General features: G+C 36.3%; 1 protein-coding gene across 1 annotated transcript; it reads right to left on the reverse strand.

Moving 5' to 3' along the window:
• Window positions 1-439: 439 nt before the first annotated feature.
• Window positions 440-12,951, reverse strand: KIAA1143 (KIAA1143 ortholog). Its single transcript, XM_015822865.1, has 3 exons — window positions 12,784-12,951; window positions 6,811-6,958; window positions 440-1,158 (listed from the first exon to the last, which is right to left on the reverse strand). Exons 1-3 carry the CDS (start codon window positions 12,889-12,891, stop codon window positions 959-961), a joined length of 456 nt encoding a protein of 151 aa, XP_015678351.1. The 5' UTR covers window positions 12,892-12,951; the 3' UTR covers window positions 440-958.
• Between the last annotated feature and the right edge of the window lie 6,297 nt (window positions 12,952-19,248).

Here is a 19,248-nt window from a genome sequence, read left to right on the forward strand (position 1 = left end):
GTTCCGCTTCATCTGTAAAACTACCTCTTTGATCTTCCTCAGAATCTTCTCTGAGAGTGAAAAATATCTTACTCCACTTTTGCTGCTTGCCAGGAGGAGGAAGGATCGGCTTCTGGAGCTAAATACACAATTAAACTCAAAAGGCACAACTGCAGTGTATGCACATAGCTATCAGAAATGACATGAGGCCATACATTACAAGTGGTAGGAAAGGCAAACTTACCACTCCAGCTTAAAATGAAGGTTAGAATAGATAAGCATCTGTCCTGAATGCTTTAGAAATTGGATATCCTTTCTTAAGACACAATTGCACAGGATAATCCACTCAGTGGGACTTTCTCAATCATATATTTGAGGTCTCTACTGTATTTTTTTACACTAAAGGATAATTGTTTATAAGAAAAAGAAAATATAATGTACATCGAGAAAACTTTTTTTATTTGCTGAAGAATAGGGCTAGGCCATAAATAAAGATAAAATAATTTTACAATCGTTTAGTAGTAGCAGTAGAATATCATCTTTACTAAAAACAGCTGTTCAGATCAGCTCCTTGATGAAGCCTTGCATCATTAATCCTGCTACATGTTTTGTAGCAACACATAAGCCACTTCTAGTTACAAGTATACTGGACTTCCAAATATTTTTCCACCAAAGCCTGCATTGTGTCAGGATCTTCCCTTTGAAATCAATATAGTCAGTATGAGCATAATCCTAATAAATTTCTTCAGCAATTTAAGAAAGAACAGGAAGCTTTGCCGAAGTAATATTTACATTCTTAGTCCCAAGTAAAAATGTCTTGCACTCTGCAATGGCTATAATGGATAAAATGTGAAAGTAATTCTAAGTGCAGAATGCAAATGCCTTATTTATAAGATTTAAAGCGTGTGTTGCTGCTTTCATGCTGTACTTTTAGCATTTTGCTTTAAGAAAAAGTGTATACAGCAATTACAGATTGTTCCTAATCATCACTTTCTTCTGCATCAAAAGAAAGCAAGCTACTATTTTTAACTTGCTTAGCTGAACTGTTAAAATTTGGCGAATTCTTCTTCATCTCTTTAATTTTCTTACTTGAAGTAACTGTCAAACCAAGATACTTCTCTTCTGCTGAACGCTTAGGAGGTTTCCGGAATAGAATCTTTCCATCTTCAGGATCAGTTTCTAGAGGTAATACACAAATGATCTTTTACATACTTTCTCTTCTTAACTACAATGATCCTACAGATTACATCAAGTACCTTAAGAAATAAAACTTGACAAAGCATATTTTTACATACAAACTATTCAGATCATATTCTGCACTGTCACATAGAACTGGAAGGATTTTCATTGCAAATTTTAGAGAGCATAAGTCATACAGATGTTTCAATTACATCAGTCAGAGATTTTTCTGATTTATAAGCAATCTTCTCTTTGGTAACCTTAGTCCTCAATCTCAGTTCTCTTACTATGAAGCAGGGAAGGCAATTTTCTTGCAGTCATGGGCTGCACTAAAGCCAAAAAAACTATGCTGTAATTAATAGTTGTCAGAGTAAAGTCAAGCTTCTCCGAAGATTTACTCCTGTTGTGATGTGTCATAGAAATGCAGGCTTTGAATCTATTACAAAATTGGAAGTTATTAGAAAATTATTGTAAGCATTTACAAAAATTAATCAAATTCAGAGTTTACTCCAAATCTATTGGAGCAGAAAAGGATACAGTTGACTTGAATAATATGTTGATCATTTTTAAAAAATCAGAAATCTTTCTGATCAAGAAGATAAGAAATCTGATTAAGGTTACCAAATCTTGGTTACAGATATTCAGATGGCCACAAGATGGCATCCAAATATTCAGAATGTGCTGCATTTCTGTGCCTCTGTCCAGTGACTGTGCAGAGTTTGGGAGCTAAATCTTGTGGCTCTGAACTGATTTTTTTCCCAAGGCAATAAAAAAGGATTCAGTCGACATAAACTATCTGACAAATAAACTGTTAAGTAGTGTTCTTAACATTTCTTGAAAACATTGGACTCTACTGATCCAGTTCAGTTATAGATACAATTTGTATCAAACAAGTAATGTCCCCTTTCTCTTTCCTGATGCTCTCCTTCTCTGGTTCTCCAATATCTTACTTGATGGTTTATTAATTATAGTTTCATAAATTCTATTTTACAAACTATAGTTTGTCAAATAGTTTATTTCCACAAAAACTGGGAACCTAGTTCAAGGCATTGCTTTCTCTTTTGGTTCAGAATAATCATACATTTTCCAATCTGAATAATTCAGAAAGCTAGTTTCTTCAAGCAGAAAGTAAAGGATGAAGACTGAGCAAACAAAGGATGCACCGATGGTACAAACCTGAAATTCTTTCAATTATGCCAAATCAAACTTGGAGTTTATTGGAATGCTGATTCAGAATTACTATTCAATTAAATTATATACTCCTAAAAATATAGTGGTTGCTTAGCAATACACACATACACACACACACACACACACACACACACAAAATCAGAATCCAAGTTTTTAATTCTAATATATTCATTTTCTTGGATCAGTTCATGAGGTAGTCTTTTGGGATGAAAATACAAGAGAGTAAAAATCAGCTGTTGGATTAAAGTACTTCAAGGTTGTTGTTTTTTAGTATATAGGAAAGCTACAGCTATAGTTCACAAACCAAATTTTATGTTGAAACTGCCTGTAATTAGTGATTTATAAATACTTTTACTGGGCAACCTATTTGTTTTAAATAATAGAATATTTTAAAAATCAATTTTGTAATAAAAACTTATTCCAAACCACTCAGTGCAATGGGGGTTATCCTTATTTAATAATATACACTTTGTTCTTAAATCGCAAGTATCAGAAAATTAATAATACACATTACTTCTTTGATAGATTAGCAGGACTTTTTCATTAAAAATGTTATGCTAGTCTCTGCATTGACAGATATGTCATATGTATTCCACTCATAATAACTAGGTTACTTAAAAACAATTTTAGAACCCAAAACACTATATTCCAAGGATTTCATATTTATATCTAAACAAGCAAAACAGAATATTCTTAATAGCATTTTTCCATCTTGGCAATTTTAAGATGTAAAGACTTCAATTTCCAGAATTCACCATGATAGCATCTTAAAACTGCCAAGGTTGAGAAACATTGATAAGAAGTGCTGAAGAAAGAGTTGTCAGGGGATCTAACTGTTAAAAAGAAAAGCAATTCATAAAAAACTCACTATATGGCTCCATAGATTGAAAGCCAACATTGTGTACCATTTTAGAATGAGAACATTTTGTTTTACTAGGGTTCCATGTTTTTTAATTCAGCACTGGAACAGTCTAATCTAGAAGCTGTTAGAATTATTTCTAAGGAAAATCTTTTAGAAAAATCACATCCTATATGTTAATTTCCAGTGACAAAAATAAAGAATAGGCTGACTCAAGACACTCAAAGTTTTCAATTAAGTAACTATTTCTGGGAATTTTTGATTGATCCCATACTGGCAAAAGGAATGAATAAAGAAGAAGATCAGCTAAAGTTGTGAAGAGGAAAAAAGATGATAAGATCTTAAAACAGCTTACTTAACAAGCTTAAATGCTGATTTGTGGAGGCCTGCAGAAAAAGATATCATTCTTTCAATTAAGAGCAAATTATTCAAAGCTCATCGTCAGATATAGGAAGAGTGATAAATTTCTTCTGAATACTCTATCTGGGCCGATGGTCTCCAAAAACTACCTAGTCCAGGTAGAATTCAAAAAGAAATGTATAAAAGAAACAGATGCTGTGCCAGAGGCTTGGCAAAACTCTATCTTAGGATTTTTAAAAGCAAATAGTTGTAAAAAGTGAGCTAAAGGTTATCAGTCACCCTATCCTCAGATCATAAACATAAGTTAATTTCAAAATGCAACAATAACATTAGCATACTAATATTTAGAAAAGGAAGAACATATTTAAAAGAGCAAGCAATCAAATATTTTAAAAATAGCTAATAATGTAAGAAGGGACAATCTTTTTAACAGGAACTACATCCTGCTGTGTGGAGAATATAGGAGTTGTAATAAAACATATTTTGAGGGCATCAAATTTAAGATTGCTACGAAACATACCCAGAGCTGTTTCCTTTTTTTCTGATCTATATTGTGGTCTTTTAATTTTTAACAAGGAAAAAAAAAAAGACTACATTACTGATGAACAAGAACTGGGATCAGGTTATTTAGAACTAAAGACAAGGTTGTTTAGCTAAATTTATTTTATATGACAGAATTTAGTAGACTTTACTATACCTTATATCTCTGCAAAACCTCCCTGCGTCTCCCAACTCACATTTCCCTATCCTTAAATCTCTCTCCTCTTCTCTTTTGGGGAATTCATCAACTGCATCCAGCCACAACTTTTCCATTCTTCCCCTTCTTCTGAGCCCATTTATTCTTTCTTCATGTACTTCAAATGTATATACATTTATTATCTCTATATGAGTAAACTGTCTGCAACATATGTTGATGAAAATTCTCAGTCATCCAGAGAGGCTTATCTGAAAGCTGAGTCATGGCAATTGGACTTATTTTCTTGTTAGTTTGAGAGACATTTTGCTGCCCATCCAAGCAGCTTCTTAAGTCTGAGCAAGTTGGTTAGGGTAAGAAGGCAAAATCATTGGAATGTACCAACTAAGTTGAAGCATACTGGTAGGTGATTTCTGTAGACTGCCACTTTTCTTACTGTATTTTCTTACTCCCACACCAACTTCAGAGTTTCTTACCCAAAGTACACAGCAATATGAAGGTGAAGATTCCCAGTCATACAGGTAGGGTTATCAGAAAGTGGCAAATACACTTATTTTCTTGTCTCCAACATACTCTTTTTGGTACTTATGCATTCAATTCACATTCAGTGCTTATTAATTATTCATTCATTTCTTCTTGTTCTACTACACATATTCTTTCAAGAAACTGATTTCCACTGCAATTTACTATTATGTTTTTCTTGACATAATCAATTCTTATTTCCATGTGACAAAGTAGATGGAAGCCATTTTTACTTTTGCGGTTTTTTACAAATATTCATTCCTCACAACAGACCATATTCTATCCACTAATTTACTAGCGTTAATTTTTCCATTAATTTCTTGATACTTAGTAAACATTTTACCAAGTTTAATAAATTTATCTAGCGTCTCTATTTTTTCACAATTTAAGTAGAGCCTCCAATCTACTTAAATTGTGAAAAATTAGAGACGCTAGATAAATGTATTAAACTTGATAAAATGTTTACTAAGTATCAAGAAATTGATGGGAAAATTAACGCTAGTAAATTAGTGAATAGAATATGGTCTGTTGTGAGGAATGAATATTTGTAAAAAAAATGGCTTCCATCTACTTTGTCACATGGAAATAAGAATTTATTATGTCCATTTGGGTTATTTAATATATTTATACAAATGTATAAGGAATATTGTAGTGATGTTAGAAGTATGTTGGCTTGGGATTGAAGATAGTTTTGTAAAGCAACACATCAGAAAATCAGTGTATTTGAACACTATGTTAGTTGTGACTTACAGGGGAAATGAAGGCAAAATTCACTTAATAACTGTCTTAACAACAGAAATTTTGGGCACAATTGTGGTCATAAGTGAAGGGTTGCCTGTAGACAAAAAAGGTTTAATACCCCAATTTATTGTTCACAATACATTATTTTGTAAAGAGTTTTTGACAAGACAGCAATACTCTTAAGGATTTAAGTGGAAGCCTTGTAAAAAAACCAAAACACTACATTAACTTACTGAGGTAATTTTATTTTACAAGTTAATTTTACTCTCAGAACAGATTCGTTTTAAAGTAAAATAATAATATATAACAACTAAACACATCTCCATAAGAAAAAGTTTTTCCTGAATTGTAATTAAAAAGATTTAATTATCTGAAATTTGTGTGTTACGTTCTTAAAAGTAATAAAAAAATACTTGCATGTGAAGAATAGTATAAGAATTTGTCTTCAAAACAAGAAGACAGCCTAAGTTATCTGTCTCCCCAATTTAGCTGTCACTATCAAGCTCCATCACATCCCGCTTACTATTCTTATCCCATTATTTCTTAAGTGGAGAGAGAAATGAAATAAAATAAAAGCATGTTGGATACAAGAAATGAAGGAATACAGTAGTAGTTAAAGGAATAGGTCATTTCAGATGAATGTATTAAAATGAATGGTTGGCAAGAGGGGATAAAAGCATCTGCCTTATGCAACAACTTACTCCCTAAAATCCAGACCATTCCAACCTGTTGACTCTGAGAGATATTTTTAAGAGAACTTTTATGGGGAAGAATGTTGATTTATTTATTCAATTTGTATAACTGCCCATCTCAAACCAGTGACTCAGTCATTTTGACTTGGTCAGTCATATAAACTGGTCAGCATTGTATAAAAGGATGTTAACAAATAAGGATAACTTACAAAGAGGCACTTACAGAATACAGTTTACTGTAATTATAATTCAATAACTGATCAAATAAATCCTGTTTCTACTATTAATACTGATTAGCTCAGCAACTTTGCAGCAAGTAGAATTTCTGGTTTTCTTAATTATAAATTTTGCAAACAAAAAGCTTGCAATATCCTAGTGGATAGCTACAGGATAGGAAAAGATGAATCCTTCCTGTGCAGTCCTGTTTGTTTGTTTCTTGATTTTTTTTTTTAAAAAACCTCCAGACACCTGCAAAGGGTGGAAAACTAAACTAGTGGATTGGCTCCTGCTACAGCAACATTGCATTCTGCCTCCTTTTCCTAGAGGACAAATGATGCAACAGTGACTTAGGTATTTACAATTCCATAATATACCTGTGACCTTAGAAACCTCATTGATCTCCTTTTTGATCTTCACAACTTCTTCTGCAGTTAGATCTCCTTTTTTCAGTACAATCACTTGTGGTTGTTCATCTTCCTTGTCACTTCCACTGTCATCTTCAGGAACTGGAAGCTGTTCTCTCTGGAAAAGATATAAGTGCCAATCTACACAAATAGGTTACTCTTGAAAAAAGAAACTTTAAATATGGGAAACAAAGTTTGAATAGTGAAATGGTTGAGCTAACAAGGTGAAGTTAATCTTCTCTTCCAGTTTTCTGAGTCTTCCTATTGTGACCATATCTCCTACTTTGGAGTAACACTTAGAAATTCTTTATATCAGGCTTTTCAACTGGTGGTACATTGGCACCTGGCAGGTGGTACACAACCCTGCCTAGCCTAGGTAAGTGTAGCAGGGGGAGGGAACGAGCCAAAGCAGCACAGCGCAGAACCTGCCATGAGAGAGTCCTCGGGAGCTGCAGGGTTGCTGGGGCAAGACAAAGGCTGCAGGATTGGCACTTCCGGTGCATGCAGAAGAGGAAGGAGGAGGGTGGAAACAGGAGAGGATATAAAAGGAGAGAGTTTTGATGGGAGAGGGAGAGAGGAAAAAATTCACCAAATTCCTGACACCTTGCCAAGGACTGGTAGTACTCAAACATTGTCATGTCCTAAAACTGATATCATCTATCTATGAGGGCTATCATATATCCAAGGAACATCTCCCTGGCATTTTCCCCTCAAAAAGGTAGAGTAGTCAAAAACCTGTGCTGTATTTTGGGAGATTAAAAGAAAAAAGTAAAACATCTGAGTCTACAACCATGTCTCTTAAGGGTATATGACTACTGTAGAGGTTTCAATTTTCATTTTTTTTCCTTCTTCTGTTAGAAGATAGAGCAATCTCACAGGAGATAAATGGAACCAAGCTTTATTTTTAAAATGGTAAATTAAAAATCATTTTATACATTTAATATACCAACATTCAATAGTGAAGTGATCAATTACAGAGTTATTAAGAACAAGGAGGAAAATAATTTTAAAAAATTTACAAGAGAAAATTAATATTTCCAACAAACTACAAAATGTAGCTAATTTTCTGAAAATGAACATTTTATCTAAATCTATAAAAAGATATTGGGAAAAAAACTTCATATATACTAATACAGATGAGAAAAGAAGCTTGCTATTTCTTCACACATAACCTAAGGATATATAGAAATTATTAAAATATGTACAATTAATAAACACAGCAGGGAAATAAGGAAAAAGTGACTTCCACAGCAAAGAAAAAAGATATTCTTAGCACAGAAACTCGCCTAGACTTGCTATGTATTTCTAAAAAAATCCAAACTTTTACCAAAGGCTGTATCTTTTCTCAGCTTTTTTCTCCCCTCCCCCCTTTTCCTCAATCATATTTACACAGGTCTTTTACCATACTTCTTCCATACTTTCTTCCAGAATATCATATTATAAATTTTCTATAGCATTATAAAAGGTGGGACTGGAACATCTCTATTTGACAAAAAGCTGTGACTCCTTGTGGAAATCTGTAGCTTGTCAAGAGAATGTATATTGGGAGTGTATAATTACTGCTGATAATTAGAAAACTACAGTTAATTTAAAACCACAACTGAGCTCAGAATCTCAGTCATTATGCAAAGCAGTCATTAAGTGAGATGTCACAACTGCTTCATTAACTGCAATTCTGGTTGCAGTTGTTATTTGAATTTGGTCATTAAGCAGGAAGCATCTCAGTTAAGGAGCAAGGGGTGACTATGGTAGGGTAGAGGAAGCTCAGGTAGCTTCATTCAGGAGCGGAAAATCCTCCCTGCTGAAATCCAACAATTTTCAGCCCTGATTGAGAAACACTCCTGCATGGCCTATGCTGGACTTCCCAGGCCTCCCTCATTTACCTCACGTACCCACATGACTTGCTTATATTACTTCTCCACATTTTGCTTGAATTTTTTCTCCTTTTCTTTTCCAGGACCTGGCTGAAAATGAGATGTCTGCCAAAGGAATTCAGGTCCCTTCTTTATGTGGAAAGGAAAACCTCTGGCAGAGTGCAAAAACAGAATTCAAATCATCAGGATCTGATCTCTGTTTTTGCACTTCACCCAAAAGCAGTCAGCATTCCTCCACAACTCAGAAGGAACTTGTTCAGCAGGGCATAGAAACAGAGCTCAAATCATCAGGATCTGAACTTTGTTTCTCTACCTTGTGGGAGGATATCAATTCCCTTCTGAGTCCAGAGTTCAGATCTTGAAGATTTCCATTCTGTTTCTGTACTCCACTGATGGAGTTCTCTTTCATGTATAGAGGAGAAATGACATCCTCCTGCAAGGTGGAGAAACAAAATTCAGATCCTGATTTTTTAATTAGGGAAGGGGAGGGAGGTTTTTTGATCAGGGGAAGGAATCTCAATGGAGAAACCAATAAAAATTCACTTCACTTCCACTGATTTTTTGACCATCGTGATCATTCTGCTTGTGCAGTTAAGGAAATATCTCTGATATGATGACCTAACCGTTATTGCTATCTAGTAACTTCCAACCAGTGTGCACATTCAAATAAGAACTGTATCACTGATATCTGTTTCATTTGACCTGGTTTTAAGAAGTACTTGTTCATATCATATATTCTGCACAGTAAAAATACATCAAACCCCTGCTAAAGCAAAACAGTCATTTGATTTTTTAAATCTTGTATTTACTATTTTTTAAATAAATAACTCAAAGCAGTGTATATACATAATACTCCTTCCTCTTCCTATTTTCTCCACAGTAACCCTGTGAAGTTAGTAGGGCTGAGAGAGAGTGACTGATCCAAACCATAGCTACGTTTTCATGCCTAAGGGGGGACTAGAACTCATGGTCTCCTGGTTTCTAGACCAATACTTTAACCGTGATACCTAAGTGGCTTTCATACTTTTAGATTGCAAGGCTCCATATAGTGTTAGATTTGTAGCTGCAACTCACCTATACTCAGATTTTCCCAAATAAATCAGTTTCTCCAACTTTATCTCACTGCTGCAAAATGAAATAGTGATCAGCAGTGTTAGCATTAGTTATGGTTAAACATAATAATGTAATGGAATAAACCCATATTCCCATAACAATGTAATGGAATAAACCCTTATTCACAAGTGAATATTCCCAGTTCTACTGGACTTATTCCTAATTAAATGTTTAGAAATTTAGACTTCTTGCAAGCTGTCCCATTTACTTAAAAATAATGGGCACCGTATTGGTCATTGAGGACATATGGTGGTACGCCATGGGTCAGGAAGAATTAAATAAGTTTCTATAGCATTCTTACAATCCATTAAAAAGTTTAATATTTCCATTAGAAAGTCCACCTAGCATCAAATTGCTTGGAATAAAGCAATTTATTCCAAGCAAATATGATTAGGATAGCAGGCTAAAACATATGAAGAATTGTTGCAACAACGGTATGTTTAATGAAAAGGACTTGGGGTGAGATGATAACAGGGTTCCAATTTCCATGGGGCTGCCACAAAATAGAGAGGGTCAACCTATTTTCCAAAGCACCTGAAGGCAGGATAAGAAGTAATGGATGAAAAATAATCAAGAAGAGAAGCTACCTAAAACTAAGGAGAAATTTCCTGACAGTTAGAACAATAAATCAGTGGGACGACTTGCCTCCAAAAGTTGTGGGTGCACCAACATTAGAGATTTTTAACAAAAGATTGGGCAACCATTTGTCTGAAATCGTAGTTTCCTGCCTGAGCAGATGGTTGGACTAGAAGACCTCCAAGGTCCTTTCCAACTCTATTCTGTTAAATATTTATCCTATAGAACAGTGGTGGCGAACCTATGGCACACATGCCAGAGGTGGCACTCAGAGCCCTCTCTGTGGGCATGTGCACCATCACCCCCGCCCCCCCCCACGGCCCCCTCATCAGCAGCCCCCCAGAGGAGAGTTGCCCCCGAGTGCAGTCCACGCAGAGCAGCACAGCCAAAGGCATGGCAGCCAGGCAGCAGGGACAAGACTCTGCCCTCACGCCGTCACATGCAGATGATGCTGCGGGGCATGGGCAGAGGGCGTGGCTGCTGCTAGGCTGCTGGACGATCTGCTGCGGTGGGCCATGGAGGCGGTGGGTGGCTATGCGGGTGGCTATGCGGGGCGCAGAGCGGAGGTGAGCAGGGAGGTGGGGGCATTTTTTGGGCACTCGGTCTCTAAAAGGTTCGCCATCACTGCTATAGAACATTTTTGTTCTGGATGGCCTAAATTTATGTTTTTCTTTTTATGAAGTAGAATTTTTGAAGAAATCACTGCTACTTATCTAATCCAATCCTTCCTACTCTGAATGAGCTCTGAATATCTGTCTAGCCCCTAAACAATAATATACAACCATGAAAGCAAGATTCGCATAGAGTTTAATTAATCAGGTTTCATACTAGAAAAAAGGATCTTGGATAGAGAAAGTTAAGCAAGCAAAACTCTAAGTTCATTTATCAGCAAATGCATTATAATGGGGTCTCCTTAAATTGCTTCAGCTTCTTTTTCTCAGATTACTAAATTGAACAAATATTAATATTTTGACCAATTAAGGCTTAAAAACTAACTCTGCTCTTTGTCATTCTCTCCTTTCTTTTCCACACTCTTAAGAGTTCTCTTACAATATTGCAAGGAACTACAGGAGGCTTCTGGAAACTTTAGGTGCACCTATTCAGATACATTTTAGAAAGTAGTTACCAATTTATAGTTTTAATTGGGCAAAAATAAAGACGTGTATGTTACTGAAATATAAATAAAAATATTTTTCTGCCTTCACCAATATTTCTTAGAGCCTGTCTCAACACACTATTCAAAAGCTAAATGTGGTCTTGACCCCCAAATAAGGTGCTGCTTTATTCTGCTTTAAACCAAAGTACCAGACAAATCAAAGATACATAATCTGGTAGCATGGTGGTTAGAATGCAGTATTTTAGGCAAACTCTGCCCACAGCCCAGAGTTCGATCCTGACGGGGCTCAACTCAGCCTTCCATCCTTTTGAGGTTGGTAAAATGAGGACCCAGATTGTTGAGAGCAATATGCTGACACTATAAACTGCCCAGAGAGTGCACCCCACGGGGCAGTATATAAGTCTCAGTGCTGTTGCTCTCATCTGCAGACCAAATGAATCCTGAAAAGCCTTTGGTGTGATTCTTGGAGAACTCCAAAAGTTCTTACAATACCACAGTTTTGAATGATCTAAGGAAGAAAGTATTTAAAATAGAATAGAGCTTGAAGGGACCTTGAAGGTCTTCTAGTCCAGCCCCTTATATAGGTGGCTGTCCAGTCTCTTATTTAAAACCTCCAACGATGAAGCACACACAACTTCTGAAGGCAAGCTGTTCTACTGGTTAATTGTTCTATTAATTGTTAATTATCATTTGTCAGCCGCCCTGAGTCCGAAAGGAGAAGGGCGGGATATAAATACAATTAATAAATAAATAAATAAATAAATAACTATTAGGAAGTTTCTCCTTAATTCCAGATAGTATCTCTCCTTGATTAGTTTCCATTCACTGTTTCTTGTCTTGCCTTGCTTTGGAAAATAAATTGACCCTCTCTTCTTTGTGGCAGCCCCTCAAATACTGGAATACTGCTATCATGTCCCCTGCAAGTCCTTCTTTTCTCTAGACTAGCCAAACCCAAATTCTGCAACCTTCTTTATATGTTTTAGTCTCCAGGCTTTTAATCATCTTTGTTGCTCTTCTCTGCAACTAAGTCTCAACATCTTTTTTGTAGTGTGATGACCAAAACTGGATGCAGTATTTCAGGTGTAGTCCCGACTCAGAAAATTCAGACACCACAGTCTTGCCAGCCCTCTCTCGCAGCCCTGGTGGGGAATAGATGGGACAGCTACCACTTTCCGCCTCGTGCTGAACGAAGGATCCGGGGATGGGTTTTAAGGAAAGGACGGGTCAAAGGAACGGAAAAAGAGGGGGGGTTGATGCTGTTACCTTGGTATCCACAGTGGGCCCCTCCCGATAGCCGATTCGCTCTTTGAAACGACTCAGGAAAGCGGGTTCAGCCGGCTTCACATACGAAACCTGATTCTTTTTGCTCATGATCGAGGATTGAAGAGACAGCAGCTCCAGTCACTCGTCCATTTTGCTTCCGCACATGTCACGTGGGAGGAGCTGCGCTCAGCGACTTCCTTTCCCTGCTTGTCAATGGTTGCGTCCATTTTGGCTTCAGGGCAGGAGCTGCGGCTGCCTGGGCGCCTAATTTAAAGAGGGCGTCACTTCAGCGCTAAACGGAGACGGAACTAAAGGGGTGGAAAGAAGAGGATGGTGTCCGAGAGCACCAGGTCAGGTGGCTAAGAGAAGACGACTGGTGGGAGGCTAAAATGGGTCTGTAGGCAACCTTGGCTCTTTTATGACTCATGGACTTCAACTCCCAGAATTCCTGATCCAGCATGGCTGACTCAGGAATTCTGGGAGTTGAAGTCCACGAGTCATAAAAGAGCCAAGGTTGCCTACCCTGGTCTATAGGAAGAAGACGGAGCTGAGAAAAGGCTTCGCTATCGGGAGCTTCAAATTGAAATGGTCAAGAGAACCCCTGGGAGGATTGCCTCGTTAGCCCCCAGGGCCACTGATATTTTGTTGTGAAACACAGCTCCGGAACAGTCATTTCACTTTGACTTCTTAGCTGACTCTATTTTTTATTTATTAGAACACTAATATTTAGTGTAACTGCACTGATAACATGTTTTTTAAATGCCTACAGTGGTATAATCTAAAAAAAAACCCTGAATAATTTAGTTTGCCCAAATTCTGTTTTTCCTATATCAGTTATGGGGGCTTAAAACAAATTCATGGAAGGCAAGTCTACTTAGAGGGACATGGAGTGCATATTGATTGTAAGATTTGGTGTCAAGGTGGAAAGTACTCTGATTTGCTTCGGAACAACTCAGTTAATCTTACCAGAAAAAGGGGTATTCAGCCAGTTCCTGACTCTGAAATAACACAAGAATATGCCAGTGCAATTTGCTCTGATGGAAGCCTTTTTTTCTTGCTTAGTTTTATGTAGTATTACATTTGTTCAGTTCTTTTTTTAGTTGAGTCACAGGATGTGGCGACTTCATCTACTAGGTAAAAAATTTCTATTTAAAAATGCTACTGATTTTGATACTCGATCAAAGACTGACAAATCAGTTAAGACTATAAGATGTAGGAATTCTATCAGTTTCCAAGAATCACTCTTACATCACTCTTTCTCACTATAATTAAGCTTAATAATGCTTAATTATAATTCTTGCAAAAAATATTAGCATATCATTTTTACTATATGTTTATAACTGTGTTCTATTTTTTTACTTTTGCCTTACATCAGTAGGTCAAAATAATTTGGTAAATTTTTACTATCATTAATTAGAAATATATCTTTAGTGGTGGTGATGATGCTATCAAGGTTTATGTAAGAGTGCGCCCTCTTTCAGAAGAAACTACAGTTGCTGGTAGACATAAGGGTTTTGTTTATCCGTTCTTTCATCAAACAGTATCCATTTACATTCAAAACCTGAACCTCAGATCTTCACATTTAATCATATGGCAGATGCAAGTACAACTCAAGTAATTTATCAGAGTTTACATAAATAAATATGGGACATTATACCAGGACTTTTGCCCAATGAAGAACTAATCTAATGAGTGGCCAAAATAGGGTTGATTTTTTTTTTAAGCAGACTGATATCATTTATTGCCAAGTAGTTTTAGTTACCTGTTGCTTTGTCTATAGAATTAATTCTTGAGCTCAAATTGAGGCACTATCTCTTCAGAAAAAATAAAATGTTACCTTTTGTGCTATTCAACAAACCAAAACTCATTTAAGTCATTTAATATATTGTTTTATGTAAATTATATCCATTAGACTCTTTCTCATAATAACTCCAACCTTGACAACTTTTAAGAAGAATGGACCAACTCCCCAGACATATCCCCCAAACATAACTTAGACTTGCTAAGGTTGAGATTTACTGCTCTTTCTTGCAAGCTGTTAATTGAATGCAAGTCTCATTGATTTTACTATATTAGGTATTTTACCAGTTCTGTAATGTCAGCAGAATTGCTTATATTGAATGTGGGAAAATTTTAATGTCATAACATATAGCAACTGCAGCTTGAATAAATCCAGTGCAGGATGAAGGCCTCTTTACTGAAGGTTTTGAAATAAAATCTATCCTGCTATATCAGCATGAGTCTGTTGATTAAAAAAAATGATCTCTGTATTCCATCCATAGTATCCAACACTGATTCCTTCCAAGGCTGTGAGAGATGGTAACTGGCTTGAAATCCATCAGTTGGTTTCTATGTCTAAGGAAAAAAATAGAATCTTGAGTTTTTCTGCTCATAGTCTAGCATCTTATCCACAATATTGGCTCTCAAGATAAATAAATACCCAGATATATACTGTTCAATAAAGAGGGTTCTATACCCAGATATGTACTGTTCAATAAACAGTTCTGTGCACATTATATTTTTAAATTTATGACATAAAAATATTTTCGCCAGTATAAATGCTAATCTGATTTTTTCTGTACAGGAATCAGTATTCTCAAGCATAGCCAAAAGTATAGTGGAATCATGCATCAATGGCTACAGTGGAACCATTTTGCTTAGTAAGCTGTCAGCTTAATTTCTTTATTACATTTATGTAGCATGTACCAGAAAAACTAATCTGTGGCAATTAACAAAAGTCCAAAACAATAAATAAAAGTAAAATAAAATAAAAACTAGAGATCATAAAACAAATATTTTTTAAAAAACCAATATACTCCATAGTATATGACATTATAAAATCAGTGAGGCAAACAAAAGAAATTCTTTACCAGAAAACCTAGAACAGACATGTCAAACTCGTGACGTCACATGATGCCGTGCGATGTATCGGAACTTTTTCCCCATTGCCAGCAATAGGGTGGGCGCGGTTTCCTCGTGATGCATCCGGCCCGCTGGTCAGCAGTTTGACACCCCTGACCTAGAATATAAAATAAAAATGGAAAATGGGTTTTGCTCTGTTAATGGAAGACTCAGATTAAATTCACCCTCAATTCTGGGCAGAGCTATCCAGCTGAACCAAAATCTAGAATATCTTGGTTATCAGGGACTTTGGCTAAGACAAATTTGGAGAATCCTATGGAGCAATAGGACAAAGCAAACATATCTTATCTTTCTCACTTTTCTTTCCCATTTGTTGCATGACCTGGATAACTGTCCACTAGATATTTTTATTCCTTTCTTTTCTTTATCCTCCATATATGTTCTCATTGTCCTCATACCTTTTTCAGTGACCTGCCCCAGTTTGGGATATCTTTTCCTGGATCATAAATTTTGTTCTGGATCAATGTCTAGAATCACATACATGTTCCAAGGACATATTTCAGTCTAGACATTTGCCACCCAGAATGGTTTAGTCTATGCAGAATACTTTGTATATCTATATGCTACTAAAATTCTCTTGCTCGTAATTGGATGGATCAGTATGCCTTAGGGCAAACTTTTTCAACAAAGTAACTCAGATGGACCCATTACTCCCATAATAAAATTTTGGAAAATAAAATTTTGGAAAATTCTTGCTGTTTCAATGCTTCTGTGCGACTGCTTTTCAGCACCACTGTTGCAATCACATGATCCTCATTTATAATGTTCCCTCTCACCTTCCTACAAGTTAATAAGGAAGCCTGGGAAGCTTGTGGGGGGGAAATAAGTAGGGATCACATAACAGCAGCTGATAGAACACAGGGGTGACTTTGGAGTTCTCTGCTTAAGTAAAAAGAATGTGAAAGAATGAACCCTTAATCACAGGTTGTCTAGTTTCTAGCTAAAACCTATAACAATAGTAAATTTGTAATTTACCCAGAAAATGTTATTGGGAATTTTAGAAACCTAATCATTAACAAGGAAGACATTTACTATGATCGGTAATTATGTAGTCATTGATTTGTGTCTGAGTATGAGATACTGACTGTATAGTAGTTCTATATTCTGTGCTAACTACATGACCAATTTCCCTTGTTTTAGAATTAGCCTATTAAAATGAGTTTGTGAACTGTGTCAAATATGATGTAATTAATCAAGTATATATTCTGATTATGTGTATAAATATTGTTCTGGATTTAATACTTTTTTCACTAATAAGAAAGAAAAGGATAGGGGAAACTCTATGACAGGTGTCCAACCTCCAGTCCACAGACTGGCACTGGTCTGTCAGTAACTGGGCTACGCAAGTGAGCAGAGCCCCATATGTGCACACATGGGATCCACAGAAAAACTGTCCTTCATGGAACCACTCCCTGGTGCCCAAAATGTTGGGGGCTACTACTTTACGATTACGAGCATATTGATGTGGAAAGGTTAGTTTTGAAAGGAGAAAGTAAGCTTGTATGTTAACAGTATTGTTCGTCTATTAAGGAAAGGGCCACAATGGCTCACATGGTTAAGATGCTGAGTCAGAAAACCATTGAGAGGTTGACAGATTGGCAATTCGAAACCCGAGAGTGCAAAATGCATGACGGAATGAGCTCCTCTCAGTTTGTCCCAGCTGCTGCCAATCTAGCACTCTGAAAGCATGCAGATGCAAGTAGATAAGATAAGATAAGATAACCTTTATTGTCATTTTTATACATCAAAAATGAAATTTAGTTGCCCGCTCTCAAAGTAAAACACATACATGACACACCCCTAAACATACTATGAACAACATATGTATAGACCCACATCTCTACATATACGTAGCAAATAAATATTAAATATTGTCCATATTGAATATATAACGGAAGGAGGAAGCTTGAGAGTTCGCAAGGTACTACTTTGATGGGAACAATAGGAACATGAAAGGAGCCCCCCTAGGCATCCCCTGGACAACGGTGATGTTACCGGCAATCCTTTCAATTCCGAAGTGCCTTGGTAGATGCTTCCGACATGAATATAGTAGTATCTATTACGGAAACAATTTAAAATCCCAATCTATTTCCTTTTCAAACTTTAGAAACCTCTTTCAGGTTTTTATTAGGACAATTTTTTTTAGGACCTCCTGACTGATAAATTTAGTCATAATCTGAGAGGAATAATACCTCAAAACTTTGAATATCTTTCTTTTCTAATTGAAAATGAAAAACAAAATGTAACTTTTTTAAATAATGAAGTTAATGGATAAAGTTATTGATTATTCATTAGTTTGGGTGGTTCAGTTTAACTGATAAATATGTCCTATTGCTTAGAAAATTTCCATTATTTCTGTAAATGTAATTTGACTTGATGTAGAATGCCGGACACAGCCTTCTTGCAACATTTTTGAAGGCCTCAGAAGCATTCTGAAACATTGCAAGAAGAGTTCAAGATATTTGAAGAATGATGCAAGCTCTCAGGAAGAAGACCTGGCACAGTCAGCAACTACCTTGCATAAGACTAGGCTATGCATGCCTCATCAGCAAGAGAAGGAAGACAGTGGTTAGTTAGGCACAGTAGGGACCCTGGGATTTGTGCTGGTCACAATGTGGTGCTTAAGTAAGATGACCAACTGTCCTCCTTTAGGGAGGACAGTCCTCCTTTTGTAAGTTCTGTCCTCCCTCAAAAAGTGTCCTCCTACATGTCCTCCTTTTCGATATTTGAAGACTAATCTGCAGGGCTTTTTTTTCTCATAGAATGCTCAGAATGGCGTTCCAGCACCTTTTTTTGATGGTTTTTTTTCAACTTTTGCATGAGCTGTGCTACTCCCCCTATTGGCTTTCAAAAGCCAATAGGAATTGCTGCTGAGCGCGCCAAAACACCCGGCCGGCAAACTTTGCACATGCAAGTTGTCTGCAGCGAAGGTGAATTGGCAGGAACTTTGCACCCCTCCCTGCTACCCAACTACTACACCATCTCCTAGTTAGTCCTGAAGATACCTGGAGGAGACTAACTTCCATTTAGGGATGGAAAAATAAAAAAAGAGGAAATGCCATTTCAACAATAAATTGAATAAGAAATTTCCATTCATCACATCAAAGAAGGATAACATTGTTTTCTGCAATATTTGCAGCGGAGAATTTTGTATTGCAGTTGGGGGCAGAGCAGCTATTACAAAACACTTGACCACCAAAAACATAAGCAATCATCAGATGCATCTGCTTCCACTTGTAAAGTAACAATTTTTTTTAAAACTTCAAAGTATTCTGAAGATGAAAAACAGCTGCAATGGAGGGAACATTTCCATTCCATACCATAATTCACAATCAAAGTTTTCATAGTATGGATTGTACAACTAAATTATTGAAAAAGTTTCACGATGCTAAATTTTCATGCACCAGGACAAAATGCGAGGCTATTATTAAATCAGTATTTAAAAATTACTGTGACAAAATACTTACAGAAGACTTGGAAACTGCAGCATTTGTAACGGTTTTATCTGATGCATCCAATCATAATGAAACTAAATTGTATCCA

This window comes from Protobothrops mucrosquamatus, unplaced genomic scaffold (assembly GCF_001527695.2).
Source record: "Protobothrops mucrosquamatus isolate PMUCROS unplaced genomic scaffold, P.Mucros_1.0 scaffold_177, whole genome shotgun sequence".
Taxonomy (NCBI): domain Eukaryota; kingdom Metazoa; phylum Chordata; class Lepidosauria; order Squamata; family Viperidae; genus Protobothrops; species Protobothrops mucrosquamatus.

Coding starts and splice junctions, on each gene's coding strand:
- KIAA1143 (XM_015822865.1), bottom strand. CDS start 12,891: ATGAGCAAAAAGAATCAGGTTTCGTATGTGAAGCCGGCTGAACCCGCT. Junction 6,959..12,783: donor GGCCCACTGTGGATACCAAG/GTAACAGCATCA, acceptor TATCTTTTCCAG/AGAGAACAGCTTCCAGTTCC. Junction 1,159..6,810: donor TGAGGTTTCTAAGGTCACAG/GTATATTATGGA, acceptor TATTACCTCTAG/AAACTGATCCTGAAGATGGA.